The sequence below is a fragment of the Podarcis tiliguerta genome (genome assembly GCF_965153285.1).
Source record: "Podarcis tiliguerta genome assembly, chromosome: 5".
NCBI classification, from domain to species: domain Eukaryota; kingdom Metazoa; phylum Chordata; class Lepidosauria; order Squamata; family Lacertidae; genus Podarcis; species Podarcis tiliguerta.
This window is the reverse complement of record NC_139538.1, coordinates 94758219-94774603: the sequence shown is the minus strand read 5'-3', so window position 1 is coordinate 94774603 and position 16385 is coordinate 94758219. Positions and strand designations below refer to the sequence as shown.

General features: G+C 43.9%; 1 protein-coding gene across 2 annotated transcripts in view; it reads left to right on the top strand.

Annotated features, from left to right (window-relative positions):
- The first annotated feature begins 11096 nt into the window (after nucleotides 1–11096).
- SCUBE1 (signal peptide, CUB domain and EGF like domain containing 1) overlaps nucleotides 11097–16385 on the top strand; it is a 194684-nt gene continuing 189395 nt past the window's right edge. For both annotated transcript variants that reach the window (XM_083440729.1, XM_083440728.1), the window contains exons 1-2: nucleotides 11097–11268; nucleotides 15105–15227. In XM_083440729.1, coding sequence (XP_083296855.1) covers nucleotides 11172–11268; nucleotides 15105–15227 — 220 coding nt within the window. In that variant the 5' untranslated portion in view covers nucleotides 11097–11171. The remainder of the gene's footprint in view (nucleotides 11269–15104; nucleotides 15228–16385) is intronic.

Below are 16385 nucleotides of genomic sequence, written 5' to 3'. Positions count from 1 at the left end.
CAGCCTTATTTAACCAAACAATGAAGGAATGACTAATGGGAACATCAAATGTGAATTTTCCATTTTCAGTTATCGTATGTGCATCTGAACCATGGTGAAGACACCGAGAACTGTAATCAACAGGAGTGTCCTATTCCCCCAAAGATGTCAAACTAATTTATTTAAATTAATACATCTGTTGCTGAATAAATGTAATCCATGTGCTGGTAACCTCCGAGCTGTATTCCTGCAATGTACTCTATGTGGGGCTGCCATTGTGAAAGAATTGCATTGTCAGCCAATTCACTGCTGGAGTCCAAGGTGCTGATTTTAGTATATAAAGCCATACACAGCTTGGCACGAGGATATCTGAAATATTGTCTCACCCCTTATAAACCCAACCGACCACTGCACTGTGCAGGTGAAAGGCTCCTGTAGATACTGAGGAGATTTCACCCCTCCCATACCCAAGAATCTCCTGAGGAGTCTGCTGATTCTGCAGAGAGGAGGAGGCGTGTTCTGATATCTACATATTCTGCTCCAGCACCACATCAAAGTGAGAGAGAGAGTCAGTCAGTGAGTGAGTCAGTCAGGGAGAGAAAAGACTGAGTGTTATCTCTGTGTAGATAAGGTCGCTGCAGAAAGCAGCTGTAACACTCAGTACACTCCAGCATCTCCATTTGTATATAGTTTGTACAGTACAGCAGCTGTCGTCTGAGTGATTTATGCTCTGCTGTACTCTGCTGTACAACGACTGTCTTCTTGGTGGAGTGATTTGCAGTGTTCACAGCTCTGAGTTGTGAGTCCACAGCACTTAGACCTGTTCCTGTGAGGAAGGTGGTCTTCTGGAAGTGCTACCCAGCTCGCCTAGCCCAGTCGGGCTGAAGTGGATGAGTCCAGTTGGTGGCACTGGCTCAAGGGCGATGCTGACAGATACCACCTCATCAGGAAATCAATTCAGCCCAGTGTTGGAATCGGGCCTTTAGGGTTTCAGCACCTCCCCTTGAACATTAGACAAGGGCATTCTCTCGCCTTTTAAGCTGAAATCTTTCCAGTCTGAATCTGTACTGGAACCAGTTTTTAGATGTTTTTATTGTTTTTATCACTTTTTGTTGGTTGCACTGGGCTCCTTTGGAAGGAAGGGTTATACATATACATGTAATAAATAAAACAATAAATTCTGATCTGGTCATAAAGTTCTTGTGGAAGACTGTAACGTAAAACAATGCTTAGAGAAAAATTTCTGTCAGACCAGAAAGGAAAACACGGGAAACCCCCAAATCCCATTTCATTTAAGGAATTTTTGAAGTTCATTCAGTCAAATAAGAAAATTAATGGCTGGCTCACCATTATTTGATTACCAATCTGTCCATTATTTGAGAACCAACATTTGTTGACTGTCAGCTAGAAGTGTGAACAGTCTCCAGGGGAAAACATTGCATGTGAATGTTCTGCTGCAATGATCAATCTGTGATGACTCCGGCACAAACGCTAAGTCAGCACTTGATGCTATAGTCAGCAAATGATGAGCATATACGTTTTTGAACTGAAAGGTGATAAAGGAAGAAAGTAATCTTTTGGAAATTTACTACAGAAATGGCTGGTAGCTAAAATGGTGACATCAGTGAATCTATAAACATTTAGCAGTACCCAAGATCTGGGAGGAAGCAAAGTGTGGTGTGAGTTTATAATGCAAGCAGCAGCCCAGTATAAACCAGTAAGAGGAGGGAGAAAGGGATTTTCCCCACTGTAGTGAGTGGCAGCTGGGCAGTCATGGGGCAAGACTAAGGAGGTCACAGGGGCATGGCCAGTTGCTCTTGTTTTTCTCCCCAGCCTCCTCTTTTGCAAAGATACTGTGGACATTTAAACACTGCAGTTGCAAAAATATTTAGTGTGCAACCTAACTGGGAAGGGTTTTACTTTGGTTCAGAGGGCGGTCCCTGCTGTCGCAGTTGCTTCTCTGCAGGGAGAAATGATCTGTGGCCTCACCGGTTCTGATTCTCTCCCTATTGGTCTCCTTTACAAAGTAGGTTACCAGACGTCCCCGTTTCCCGGGGACAGTCCCCAGATTTACAAATCGGTCCCCTGACAAAATCCATCTATTTAGTAGGAAGTTGAAAAGTGTCCCCTGATTCACTGGAAAAAAATCTGGTAACCTTATTGGTCTCCTTTACAAAGAAGAAGAAGAAGAAGAAGAAGAAGAAGAAGAAGAAGAAGAAGAAGAAGAAGAAGAAGAAGAAGAAGCAGCAGAAGAAGCAGCAGCAGCAGCAGCAGCAGCAGCAGCAGCAACAGACATTGAACATTATACAACTGCAAATGCTTAACACCTAACTGTCTTACCTTGGTTCAGATCTGCTCTCACAATATCTAGTGTGGGTTCATGTCAAAGAAACCAAAAGTAACCTCCATTGAATTCCATGGGGATTGCTCCCTGGGAAGAATGTACAGAAGTATAGCCTAAATTGGCTGGTTCTAAAGGTACCACACAGGACTGCGAACAAGGGAACCCGTAAGTTTCCAGACCAATGGGAAAAGATTATTCCCCTCCAGCTTATTCACTTCTACATCTTCTTCCCAGAACACGATATAAGGTGGAGGGATATTAACTGGGCTGGAACCTGGGAGATCGGAGTTCAAATCACGACTCAGTCATTCAGTTCCTTGTGTGGCCTTGCACCAGTTGCTTTCCCTCAGTATAATCTATCTCATGGTGGGGGGTTTTAAGGTTTTAAGGATAGCATATGGAAAGGGAGACCCTTGAATACCACCTCCAGGGAGATCCCTAGAGGAGAATTAAAATGGATATAAATTACATACTAATAAAGAATGAGAAGAAGAAGAAGAAGAAGAAGAAGAAGAAGAAGAAGAAGAAGAAGTCTATCTCTAGCCTGCCTCCCCCCTGTTTTTGATTCAGGGAATGTGTGTGTAGGTTTGAAATAATGGGGGGAACCTAAAAATCAAAGGGAAAACATGGATATTGGACACAATCAAGATATTCAGGCCTACAAATATTGGACTTTACATATAGGTCTTTGCAAATTAAAAGAAACATAGGTGGGACCTCTACAACACAGGAATCGTTGGGGATTGGCTAAGGGCAGTGGGGCAGACAGCTGACTGGCCAGAAAACAGGACAATTCCTCCAGAACCCTCTAAGTTCAAACGGAAGTATAAAATGGGTGTGGGGCAGAAAAGAGTGGAGGGTAGGGGGTGCTAAAAAAATGGCTTTAGATGCTATAGGGCAGGTCCGTGCCCCGGCAACAATGCCCTCACTGACCACAGTCTACATGATTCCCCAATTCTAGAAGGAGGTGGTCAGCCTTCCAAAACAACCAAAACTTAATATGGAGAATTACAGTTTTGTGACTTTTTTTAAAAAAAATCCACTAAAATTTGCATATCAGAAGCAGTTACGTTACTAGAGCACTGCTTAGTTATCAGCCTCCTCTTTCTTTTGTTTCAAGGCCCTTAACATGCAGGGATGAACCTACATGTATTCTGTGGAAAAAAGGATAACATCTTAAGGCCTGCATTCTTCCCGCGCCCCCCGAAACCCCCCCTGCAGTGTGAGTGTGGGCATAGCCATATCATTGCAAATGATTTTGCATCTCTGTGTTATGGCTCTAGCTCTGTGAGACTGTACAAATCTGGTTCTAAACCCTTTAACTGGTTGCTGCAATGTTGGAACTGACATCCTCCAGCAGTTAGGCTATTCCAGGGAAGCTTTTCTTAAGTGGTGCCTAGATTTAGTTTCCAGCTCTGAATCTCCGTTATTTTCCTTTAGTGTGAAAATTGTGCATTCCTCCTGGTTGTTTTCTTTAAAAGACCAATAATGAGAGGAAAAAGCAAATGCCTGCCAAAAAAATAAGATCCGTGCCCTCTTCTTTTCTATTTTAAAATTTCTCATCACAGTGATTACTGGAGTTGAAATGCAAAGTGTAAGTGCTATTTTTTTAATATTAAAAAATCCAAGCAGTTGAAACCAAGAAAGGAGACACAGAAAAATAATCTTAAAAAAGACTAGTTAGTGTTCTCTCCAGTCCCATACAATTCCTAACATTGTAACACTGTCAGCCTGGTCCTAAACCTTTCATTTTATAAAGAAAAGAAAAGATAAAAAAAACTTCAGTTTAGTCATAAATTCTTTTCTCGTAATTTGAATCCATTGGTTCAGGTTCTACCCTCTGGAGCAGCAGAAAACAAGCTTGCTCCATCTTCCATGTGATGTTTCTCATGTCTCCTCTCAGTCTCCTCTTTCCAGGCTAAACGTACCCAACTCCTTCAACCATTCCTCATAAGGCTTTCCAGACCCTTGATCATCTTGGTCGCCCTCCTCTGCACCCATTCCAGCTTATCAACATCCTTCCTAAATTGTGGTGCCCAGAACTCGACACAGGACTCCAGGTGTGGTCTGACCAAGGCAGAATAGAGTGGGAATATTGCTTATATAACTTCCCTTGATCTGGACACTAGATCTGCAGTCTAGAATGGCATTAGCTTTTCTTCTTTTTTTGTTGCTGCTGCATCACACTGTTGACTCATGTTAAGCTTGTAGTCTTACTAAGACCTATACTTTTGTTGATGCAACCTGGGGCTGCATTATTGCTGCAACACATACACCAAGGGTCACACTCCATATACAGCAGCTTCGCAGTGCTGCAGCAGCTGGCCAGTCATTCCTCTATTAGGCAATTTTCTGGCAAAACTCCTTCCTTGCGACATTGGCTTTCTGTCTCCATTATGCTCTGCTTGTACATTTGTAAATAAAGCAAGCTTTTTAAATGCTCTGTGTCTCCGGTGCTTTTTCATTCAAAGAAACCCAACTCAGGACTTGCTTATGACTCCACTCTTCAGCCAAAAAGGCTCACCAAAGATCAATAACCACAAGGCAAGTGCATGCCTGCTGGCTTACAACCTAAAACGCACGACACAAAAGGAAAACGAGGTGAGGAGGGAAGAGCAAACTCAGGCACAAGTTCTTAAGGTTGTAAAGTTCTTGAACTTGAATGGAAACAGCTGGGGGAGGGGGAGAGCCAAATGCAGCCGGTTTATAAGCAGAGCTGGTTCAGTGACCCTACATATGGAATCTCCCGTTAGGGAGAAAGAAACTTCAGCAGCTTTTCAGGGGCTTCCAGTGTTGGAAGGTCATGGCAGTTTGGCTGGCATAGTTTCAGACTTGAAAGGTATTGTGTTGGAGACCCTCAGGAGTAAGGGAGAGGGCAAGGAGTGATGGAGGGCAAAGGAGGAACCCCAAAATCGTGGCAGCAAGAAAAAGAGGGGAGAGGAACTCTTCCATGGTGGCTGTTCTCTTCCCCAAAGACAAATGTCCAACTTTAGAAGTCTGATATTTGGGAAATTATAGGGTAGTTAACGTTAGAAAGCTGGGGGGAGGTACTTAGTTGTTTCTTGACAATTGCTATATTCAGCTCTTTCAAATATACCTCTCTTCAAAGCCTCAGGATTGTGAAGTTATCAGTTGGCGTTGGGTGGGTGGAGAATTGTAGAAGCATTTGTTTGTGGCTGCTCAGCCACAGCATACCTTCTTACTTTCCTACTTGGTTCTTGGTGGCTTAATAAAAAGAGTATGGCAAAGTTAAATTGCTCTGAAATATTGGGGGCAGATTTTTGTTGAGCCGTCACAGACTGGTGTATATAATGTCTGTTATGTGTTTGCGGGAGTAGGCTGTATACCTGAGCCGCCTCCTAATTCCTGGATCCAGCATGGATCCTCAATTCCTGGAGCAGCCAGGCTAGCTTCTTGGTGAGGCAATGGCCCTCTAGGTATGGGCCATGAAGGAAACAAAGGAAGTCTCTCTGTGCCAGGTAGCAGTCTAATTTGCAGGTAGTCAGAAAAGCCAGAGTTGGGAATTTGTGTGGCAAGCTGCAGGTTGCAGGCTGCGCAGCTGGGAGACTTCATGCCTGGTTTCTGTTGGAATCCAAGGCTGGGGCTATGGGAGAAGCAGACGCTTTTGGGGTCTTAAATCTGGGAACCTCTCCGCCATAGGGTCAGGTTGTATATATCTGTAAAAGACACCACTGTCCCTCTTTTAGAGGGAAACACAAACCCCACATAAGCATTGATTACCTATTTGTTTCTGGGATCAATCTAAAGTGCTGGTAAAGGTAAAGGGACCCCTGACCATTAGGTCCAGTCGTGACCGACTCTGGGGTTGCGGTGCTCATCTCACTTTATTGGTCGAGAGAGCCGGCGTACAGCTTCCGGGTCACGTGGCCAGCATGACTAAGCCACTTCTGGCGAACCAGAGCAGCGCACGGAAACGCCGTTTACCTTCCCGCCGGAGTGGTACCTATTTATCTACTTACACTCTGACATGCTTTCGAACTGCTAGGTTGGCTGGTACCAAAGTGCTGGTACTGACCTATAAAGCCCTCAAAGGCCTCTTGCTCCTTTACAGAACCACCCAGCTTCAGATAGTGCCATTGCAAGGTTTCCAGTGGATAAGCACAAGGAACGGGACCTTTTCAGTGGTGGCGGCACAGCTTTGGAATACTCTTCCATCTGCATTTGGAAATTGGCTTTAATTGGCAATTTAAAATCTATTCGTTTTGTTGCTGATGGAATGGCTTTTGAAAGACGAAGAGGTTAAGTCGGTTATGATACATTGGGCCAAAGATTTTGGTTATAATAAACAGTTAAAAGACTGGGGAAAATTGTGGAAAGAAGGAATAAAATTTACTGCATGCCTTGAAAGAAAATATGATGAAAATGTTGTAGCTAAAATGTATAAAATAAGTAACAAATGTTGGAAATGTAAGGAAAAAGAAGGTAGTTTTTATCATCTGTGGTGGGAATGCAAAAAGGTGAAAGGTTTCTGGGAAATGATTTACAATGAGATGAAAAAGATGTTGAAATATACATTTATTTAACAGCCAGAAGCATTTTTACTTGGGATTATAGGCATGGACATTAATAGACAAGATAAAAAACTGTTTTTATATGCAACAATGGCAGCAAGAGTTTTATTAGCACAGAAATGGAAGCAGGAAGAATTGCCGATGAAAGAGGCGTGGCAGATGAAATTAATGGACTAAGCAGAATTGGATAAGATGACAGGAAGAATTCAAAACCAGCGGGACTGGAAATTCTTGAAGGATTGGAGTAAATTTGCGGGTTATTTGAAAAACAATTGTAATCAGCTGACTACGCTTGTAGGATTACAAGAAGTTTTGTAAGGAGAACTATATTAAATATTACAGGAAAATTTTTAGGAGAATAGATTTTAAAGTATGGATTATTAAAAGTAATAGTTAAGATAAGGAAATGCAAGACTAAGAGATGAAGGTTGAAAATCACTAGACGTGGTTGATGGAAGTCCTAGGCTTATAGCCAAAATGTAGTATAACATGAGAGATGCTATGTTTTATTTGGAAAATATATGAACAAACCAATAAATATATATATATATTTTAAAAATCTATTTGTTTTGGCAGGTTTTTAACAAACAATTACTTTTGCCACCGCCTCGTTTCTTTAACTGCTTGTTACACATTGTTATTTGAATGGTTTGCTTTTAATGTGATTGATTGTTTTTAATAGGAGGATTTTTGTATCCAGAATGTTTGCCATAGCTGTCTGTTAAATGGTAGTTCTAGCATGTCCATCTTTTAAAGAATGAAATTTCTGCTTAAAATGTATTGAAGTTCACTAGATGGAGCTCTAAGGTACCAGGTAAGCTTCCCCAGGGACATCAGCAAGAAACTCACAACTTCTTCATGCCTTTCTGCACAAATGTACAGGAGAGCAGAAAAAAGAAAAGCCTTAAAGAAATAACAAGATCCAGAGAGAGAGAGAGGTGCAGACATTTGAGAAGCCCTTTCCTTGTGCCTTCCTCATTTGTAAACCTGAGGGCAGCGGCTCTCTTAACACTGATTTTTATAAGCCACTCTGAGAGCCTTTGGGGCTAAAGGGGGCAGTATAAAATGGCATATGCAAACAAACAAATAAACTGAATGAACACAATAGATGAAGAATAAGAATTCAAAACTAATTCCTAATAATAATAATAAATTTAAAATTATATATCACAGATTGGATTTCTAGATTTTTATAATTAAGAATTAACAAGGACTTTAAAAATACCAGATCATTTCTTCTTCTTCTGATATGTCTGCATGTTGGAGCTGCTGTTGCACCATGTATAATGTGTTGGAGTGGAATTTAACTCTTTTTCCTGCAATTAGTGTTTTACATGTTATAATTTATTTTGTCTCTCTTCTCACTCCTAACTGTTTCAAATGGAAATCTATTGCTGTAGGAAGTATTTTGCATAAAGGAACTAATAGAAGATTCCTCAACCTGCTTTTTATATCTACAGTTTCTTAATTCAATACTAAGCTTTTAGAAACACTGGTTATATGGTTATATGGAAGAAAGCTTGGCAGCACACGAGCTCACCTTCCTACGCTACTCATAATATCTAAGAAAAATGAACTAAAGAAAGCCATTAAGGAAGGAAGCAAGATTCTTTTTGTACTGTTGGAAAATTCACATGTAGCCCACTCTGACATGATTATTATCTGCACTTAACAAGAAGCGACCCTCTGAATCCCCTCCTCTGTATTTTATTTTTATAAAAAGAGCTACATTTTATCAATAGTTCAGTAATCTAGCCAATTCGATATGTCCTTGCTAAAATGGTCATCATCATCAACAACAACAATGTTGTCACTTGACATTGCAGGAAATTAAAATACCCAAGAAAAGGGAGGGGAGTCCTTTTAGCTCTGTTCAAACGTTATGGAAATCTAGTGGCTGGTATTAATGGTAATGACCTGAAGGGAGTGGAAAAGGCAGAACTAAGGGTTAGATGAGCCTGAAGGGAAAGGGGAAAAAAGGCACATACAAAAAGTTTTCTTTTAGTCTGTGCCCAAGAAAGGGGGGGGGGGGAATCCCTCTTAGTGGTTGTCAAGGAGATCTGCTGTTGGGTTTGCTGGACTGTGGGCTTCAAAGATTCCTGCCTTTAGCTTGAGGGGAGCCATTTCTTTGCAAATCAGGCAGTCAAATCCTTGCAGGCTCTGAAAATGTTGGAGGCTGCAATCTGAGGCAAATTTTCTAGGAACAGCATCCCAATGACCACAGCAAACATGCCTAGGCCAGGCTATAAGGCTCATTGAAATATGTTGGTTTAGCACCTGAGGAGGGAAGGGGGAAAGAGATGGGGGTCAAACTTTTCGCCTCAGGAAGCAAGAAAAATAAAAACAGCAGTTGCTGGAGACAGCAGCCGCTCTCTGCCTACAGAAGGGACCTTTAAGGCTGTGCACCTAAGCCAGCTTCCAAGTTTGGTTAGGGTGGCACAGCCAAGGGTCCACAGCCATCCAGAGATTATGACCTTGAGTGTTTGGTAAACATTGTCACAGAGACCCACCTGATTTAGAGCTGTCCCAGTTTCTGATTTGATCCCGGAATGTCCCGCTTTTCCTTAGGATGTCCCTATTTTCATTAGAGAAATGTTGGAGGGTATGGAGTTATCTGACCCCCCGAGCTGTCTGATGGCAACCCTGTATAGGGAAGGCTTTTTAATGTTTTATTATGTTTTTATATATGTTGGAAGCTGCCCAGAGTGGCTGGGGCTGCCCAGTCAGATGTATGGGGTATAAATAGTAAAATTATCATTATGGAATGGGATGTCGCTATTTTCATTGGAGAAATGTTGGAGGGTATGCATGTTTCTTTCTGCCTTTATTGGCATTTTGGTACTGCTTCCGCCACTGCTAACAATAACAACTTTATTTGTACCCCGCCCATCTGACTGGGTTGCTCCAGCCATTCTGGGCGGCTATTATTATTTATTAAATTTGTTAGTTGATTTGTCTTGCCTGAGGCAACCCAAAGCAAGTTACAACCAACTAGGTGATCACCAAGGACACTTGGCAGTTATCAGATGGCTGTGCAAAAGGCATGGGGGGCGGTGGACAGAAAGACTAGCTGACCAGTTGGAGACCCCATTCCTGCACATTATCTAATGCAACCTCTGCAAACCGTCGGGTAAGGCAGGCAGCCACTCTCATGGAAAGGAATTGCTGAAACAATTGATAGAAGTGGAATACAAAAAGGGAGGTGTGAGGAGGTCGGTGAAATAAGTGAATGAAAGGTAAGATACTGAAATTGTTTGAGGTGTTTTAAACTGTTCTTGTTTGGTTTTGTTAGTTTAATGTGTTAGTGATATGTAGTGTTTTTGTATTGTATTGCATTGTTCTTTTTTGTTTTTGTTTTGTTTTGTAGTGTTTAAATTGTTGGAAAAGTAATAAATATTATTTTTTTAAAAAGGCAGGCAGCCCCTCTCACCCTCTGACTGCAGGTCAAGGGGCAAAAATGAAGAGCAGGGTCTGCCAGCTAAGGGAGTTTTCTTGGGAAGGAGAGCAAGAGGGTGTTAATGGCTGACACTAATAATTGTAATTGGTGGTTTGCATTTTAGAGAGGGGGGTGGGGTAGGGAAACTTCGTTTTCATTTCACTTATTTGTATACCGCCTTTCTGTGTCGCTGTGCACCAGGCGGTTGACAAACCGGAGCAGCGACAGAATGATCCACAAAGACGACGCACCTGAGAACAACCCGACCCAGAGGAGTCACACTTCACACGTGCAACTTGCATCGAATCAAGCCGTACTGAACAGCCCATGAGAACAGAGTAATAGCGCGCTATAGAAACCACTCTCAGCGGAGAACGCTGACGCAGAAATTGCAACCCACCGTTACGCGAATATAATCCATTAAAAATAACATTGCAATGCATTAAAAAAAATGTTCTTATGTATAAATGAGCAATATGAATAAAAATTTACTTGCAAAAAAAAATAAAAATGAAAAAGAGCCAACTGAGCAACCAGGTCACAGAACTTTTCCTAATAACGTTCTCGGAAATCTTTTCCTCTCCGGGCTTTCGGCGGAGGTGGCGGCGGCAGCAGCGGCCCTCAGTCGCCGCGCCCGGCCGGCCTCCGGCCCCTCTGCCCTCCCCGGCGCTGCCCGGAGCTCCATATCCCGAGCCGGCGCCCCTCCCCCGGCCGGGCGATTGGCCCGGCTGCCCGCCCGTCCCGCCCCCCGCGCGGCGCCCCCGCGAATCAGCGGGGCGCTGTGGGCGCGTCCGTTCGTGCGGCGGCGAGTCGGCCAGCGCCGAGCGCGCCCCGGGCACAGCCGCGCACGCCCCACCTCGCGCCGGGTCGCCTCATTGCCATGGGGACTGTGCGCCTGGCGTGGCACTTGGGCTTGGCGCTCGCCCTCCTCCACCCGCGCAGGTTCCCCGCCACAGCCGCCGCCAGCGGCGTCCCAGGTAAGGGCAGCCCGAGGAGGAGGCGCCTTCTCCCCTCGGAGGGGCTCAGGTTGGCGGCGGGGAGAGAGGAGGCGGCGGCGGCGGAGGGAAAGCGGCTTCTCCCGGGATGGAGCAGGGAGAAGTTGCATGGCGGGCGGAGGGTGTTTTCGGTGCAGGACTTTCTTTTCCAGCTTTGTTTCGCGCCTCTCAGACTCCCGGCTCCTCTTAAAAGTTGCTTTCCCCGAAGCTGGGGGGATGCAAAGCAGCCACCAGTTCGCGGTGTCCGGGGTCCAGTGGCGTAGCGTGGGTTGTCAGCACCCGGGGCAAGGCAAGTGATTTGCGCCCCCTAACCTGTGGATTTGCGCCCCCTAACCCCCAGATGTTGCGCCCGGTGCGGCCGGCCCCCCCCTGCACCCCCCACGCTACGCCACTGCCGGGGTCAACCTGTCTAGACAGAGAAGTTGAGCCAGTTGCCATATAGCAGCAGCAGCAGCGCAAAAAGGTTAATTATAGGATTTCTTAACTTCACCTTGTGTTTCCTCGCCCCTCCCAGCCAGGCTCCTGCTCCAGCCAAATTTTCACAGGATCCTTCTATTGTGCTTCGAATAGTTGCCTGACCCTTCTTTGACTTGGGTTCTTTGTATGGGGGGGGGGGGATTCAATATAATATGGCAAATATCTTAAAGCTATAGGGTTTCTTCTCTGGCCCTCCGTAGATTTCCTGAACCTGCAGCTGTAGGTGTTAACACGCAAGAAAAATATATTCCTTCTCTTTCAGTAGAAATTTAGAGCATCTTGGTGGTTCTGTTTATGTTTTGTGAGATTTTAACTGGAGATATGTGGAGACCAGCTGTCCCTTGCCTTACAAGTCAGTGATGCTCCTAGAACAGCAGTTTGCAAACAGCGTCCCGCTGCTGCACTGGGAGAAATAACTTCATTAAATAATTAAATGCTGCTGTGAGCATCCAGGTACTCATGGAGGGTGCTGTCCACTGTGTCTCTGCATGATTCACTGCTCTGGCCTTGCCCCTTTTCAGCCAACTTCTGGGGGGGGGGGGGTAGGTACGTGATTCTGCCCCTCTGAATCGTGCATGGAGCTGAGTATTCAATCGCTTCTGATCCAGAGAGATGCTGTAGAATTCCCTGACCTTGGAGGTGGCTCAGCCGGGATAGTGATCCTGCGCACAGACGCACAGGACCTTCTCACATTAAAAAAGCAGACCTTTTGGGGGGGGGGGGCATTTCAATTTTACTATTTTTTTCATGTTCTTCTGTCAGAAGTATCAGGAAGATTAAGACAGACCGAGGAATCTAGTTGCATTAATCTTTCCCTATAAGCCAGCATTGTCCCTAAAAATGGCGAGGGGTCAGGGATTAAAAATATAATGCCTAAGCAGCCTAGCAGGAGCCGTGCAGCGGAGGAAGTTTCGCCGTTGGACCTGCCCTTTCCATTTGACTCATTGGCATTCACACTCCTGACTCTCAGGCATCCTCGGTTTGCTGTGAAATGTCCCCTTTGGGCTCAACACAGTTTGAGTTTTTTGACGGCATTAGAAAGGAGCCCAGCTGTCACTTCTGCTGAGCTTGATGGGAGAGCTGCTTGCCTCTTTTAATGAGTCAAAAGTATGAACTTAGGCACTTGAAACAAAAGCGCCACCTCCTACTTTATCCCCTGCCTGACTGAATACACAGTGGCATGTGTATGTGATCTGAACTGTGCCCTGGAAAATTTGCTGAAACCTGCCCCCCAACTTTTTTAAAAATAAAAAACCCCACAGCTAGTTCTGAACTGCTTGAGCAGTTGAAATAAATCAAAAGAAAGAAACCAATTAAGCCACTATTCAGTCGTGGAGAGCAAACTTCTTTCTCTCTCCGCTTTGTTAGAAGCACACCAGCGCGGAAGGGACCTTGCCTGTCTGTATTTAAGAATTTTACTTCTTAGAAGGTTCGCCCGAAATAACAGTTCCTCTCTCTGCTTTTTATTCCTTCCCCTTGCAAAGTTCTCTGATGTGTGCCTGGCCACAATATCTGATTATTCCTGCTGCCCCTTAGCAGCCCCCTCCCCTCCCCTCCTCTGTGACTTTGAAGAATCCTTGTTTTATCGCTGGAGATGGCTGAGTGAGCATTTCTGAAACAATTAGCCTTAGGATTTCAAGCTAACAATCAAAGTCTTTTTCACTTTGGTGCACCTTTTCTTAGGATCTGTTAATCTAATTGGCATGAAACAAACTGCACATGGATGGTAGAGGAGTCTTTTTCTGCTCTCCCCGTGCCCCCCCCCCACCTATATTATAAATTTAAAACTTCGCATTTATTGGCTCATGATTTTAGGCAGTTAATTGTTAGCCATATCATTATTACTGGTGGAGGCTATGCAGCCAATAAGATAGGGAGCCCCAGATGGGCCTCTGGCATTAAATTATGAGGAAATCCATTTAAAGGCTCTTCTCGCTATAAGGCAGAGTTGCCTGATTGACATTTAGACAGTAATCAATAGCCTTGGGCCACTTTCTTCCGTGAGCACCAAGGTCTCCCAAGGCCTGGTTCTCAAAGGCAAAGTTCTTCCAAAGGAACAGCTGATTCCCAGTGCCTTCCTCCCCCTTATGCAGAGATTGCTGTTTCTCTTGACAATATCTCTCCCGACCCCTTGCCTGAATTAATGCTGTAAAACAGCATGGATTGTGGATTGATGGGTTTCCGCTTACTCCTTTTTCTGAGCATTTGTTATGTTTAGCTCTTTCTTCCATCAATTTTCTCAGCAGCAGCAACAGTACAGCATTTCGTATCCCTAAAAAAAAAAAGTAGTTCGGGGGGGCATGGAAATAATAACACACTAGACATCCACTGTATGCCGTTAGTTGTGGAAAATGTTCAGAAGGGCTGCTCACTTGAAAGGCAGTTGGCCCCTTTGGAAATAGACTTTTTACACCTGACCCTTTCAAGGCTACAATACTATGCACACTTACTTCAGAGTAAGTTCCATGGATCTCCGTGGGGCCTGCTTCTGAGTAGTTGTGTATCTGATTGGGCTGCATCCTACCACACCCTACGTATGAGCCGTCATTGCATCTCTTCATAGAGAGCAGGCTATTCAGCTGGATTAAACTTCACTTTGTGGCATGTTTCACAGGCTTCTGCAGTCACTTGTCTGCAGTATTCACCTGTTAGAAAGGCTGGCCCAACCATTAGATAAGAGCGAGATGGCTGCTTCAGGTGACAGGTGCCCCTGCTGCTCTTCCTGAGCCTCACAGCCTTGTTCTGTGCCTGCTAAGCTAGCCTACTGGTGCGATTTCTGCTTGCATCTATTTTAAAGGGACACAACCGCTAAAAGGCACTGCAGGCACGTGTCTCGCTTGATGGAGTTGCGTGCACTTTGTACTTGGTTATGCATTCTTCATTGCCAAAAATAATGCAAGAAGTGGTCCCCAGTTTCACGTGATGAATATGGGCAACGTTAGTGTGTTTCTAAGGCAGAAACCTAGTTTGGATTTTGGTCTTCATTCTGTTTTAGTGGCAGGCAACTAGTCAGACATTACAAGTCATGGCACTGGATAGCGATGCACATTCCAATGGCATCAAAAGATGCCCAACTATTTCACAGAGAGCCAGGTTATCTTTTAAAAAATCAATTCACGAGGGTTATGTTTTCTTTTGCCTAACAGGTCTTCCTTGCTAGATACGAGGCATTTGCGTTTTGTTTATGGTGTGTATATTGCAGTGGTGACATCTAAATAATTCTGGGTTGCCTTTGGTGACACTTGGAGCAAACTCGGTTGAACAGATTTTCCAAGTGGAATCTCTCAAAAGTTTTTATGAAATCCCTTGTTTTTCTTTTTTTTATATGTTCTGTGATGCAGATGCTGACGAATGCACAGAAGGGACAGACGACTGTCACATTGATGCAATTTGTCAAAACACGCCTAAGTCATACAAATGCATTTGCAAACCAGGTTATAAAGGAGAAGGAAAACAATGCGAAGGTAAGGTTAGCTGCTCTCTTATTTATGTCAAACTTATCCCAACCCCCACCCCATTTTATTTACTCTGCTGGTTCTTCTGTAAATAGTGGAATTCCTGAAACAATTAATGCAGATTTACAGCTGCTTATCCTCAGATCGTGGTGTTTATTGGAAAGAAGCTCCTGCTGCTTCTGTTAATTGTTCTGTATCTAAACTGCAGCATCCTACACTCTGAAGTTACTTCTGGGAAACCCAAGGTGGCTTTTGTTTAGAAGTAGTATGTTTGTACAGAAGCATGCACACACCAAAGTTCTGCATGCATCATGTGGCTAATTTTCCTTGCCATATGCTTGCTTCCGTTTGAGGCTTAGTTGAACCTCTCAGAAATAGTGCCCAGCTAATGGTCTACTTCGAGACAGGCTTTTAATCTGTGAGATTAGAGCGGGGCTATACACTGAAATATGAGCCAATGTTTTGTCATACTTTTTTTTTTGCACTCTATGAAATCGAGGGATAGAACGTGGCATACTCCAGCTTCTTAAGAAACACAATTTCTTTTCTTGAATAAAACCAAAAACCAAAACACTTTCTAGATTTTATGGCTACGGAGTTAGGCTAGCATTGTGCCTTCTGCAGTCTCAAAAGCCAGAGAGGTGTCTGCAGTGCTCCTTACCTCCCCCATGGCTAGCAGGACTACGACAAATTTTGCAAAATAAAATATATTCTGCAGAGTTGCTTAACGTGTGTTATTCGTATGGTCACAACTTAATGGTCACACAGCTTTGCTGATAAGTAGGATAAAGTAAAATAGTTTTGTTTTAATTAACTTCTAGGAAAGCTTTAATTAACACTAGGAAAACTAGTGTTAGCTAGGAAAACGAGATTAGCTTATTGTTGTGTTGAAAGCCAGTACAGTAAGCCTGTGTCTTACATGCGTTTAACTTGTGCACATTCAGCTTTATGTGTTTGCCAATTTTATTTTATTTTTATTTAATTAAAAAAGGGGCAGGCGTCCAGGGAAAACGACTTTGGCAATTCCACCTGCTGTTGCACCCAATGTGTTTTGAATCATACACTGTTTTGGCTTTAGGTGTGATCCCTGGAACATAACCCCTGTGTAAGTTGAGGGCTTCCTGCAAAGGAGAACACCGAACAGCACTTTTGGCAATTTTCATTTTT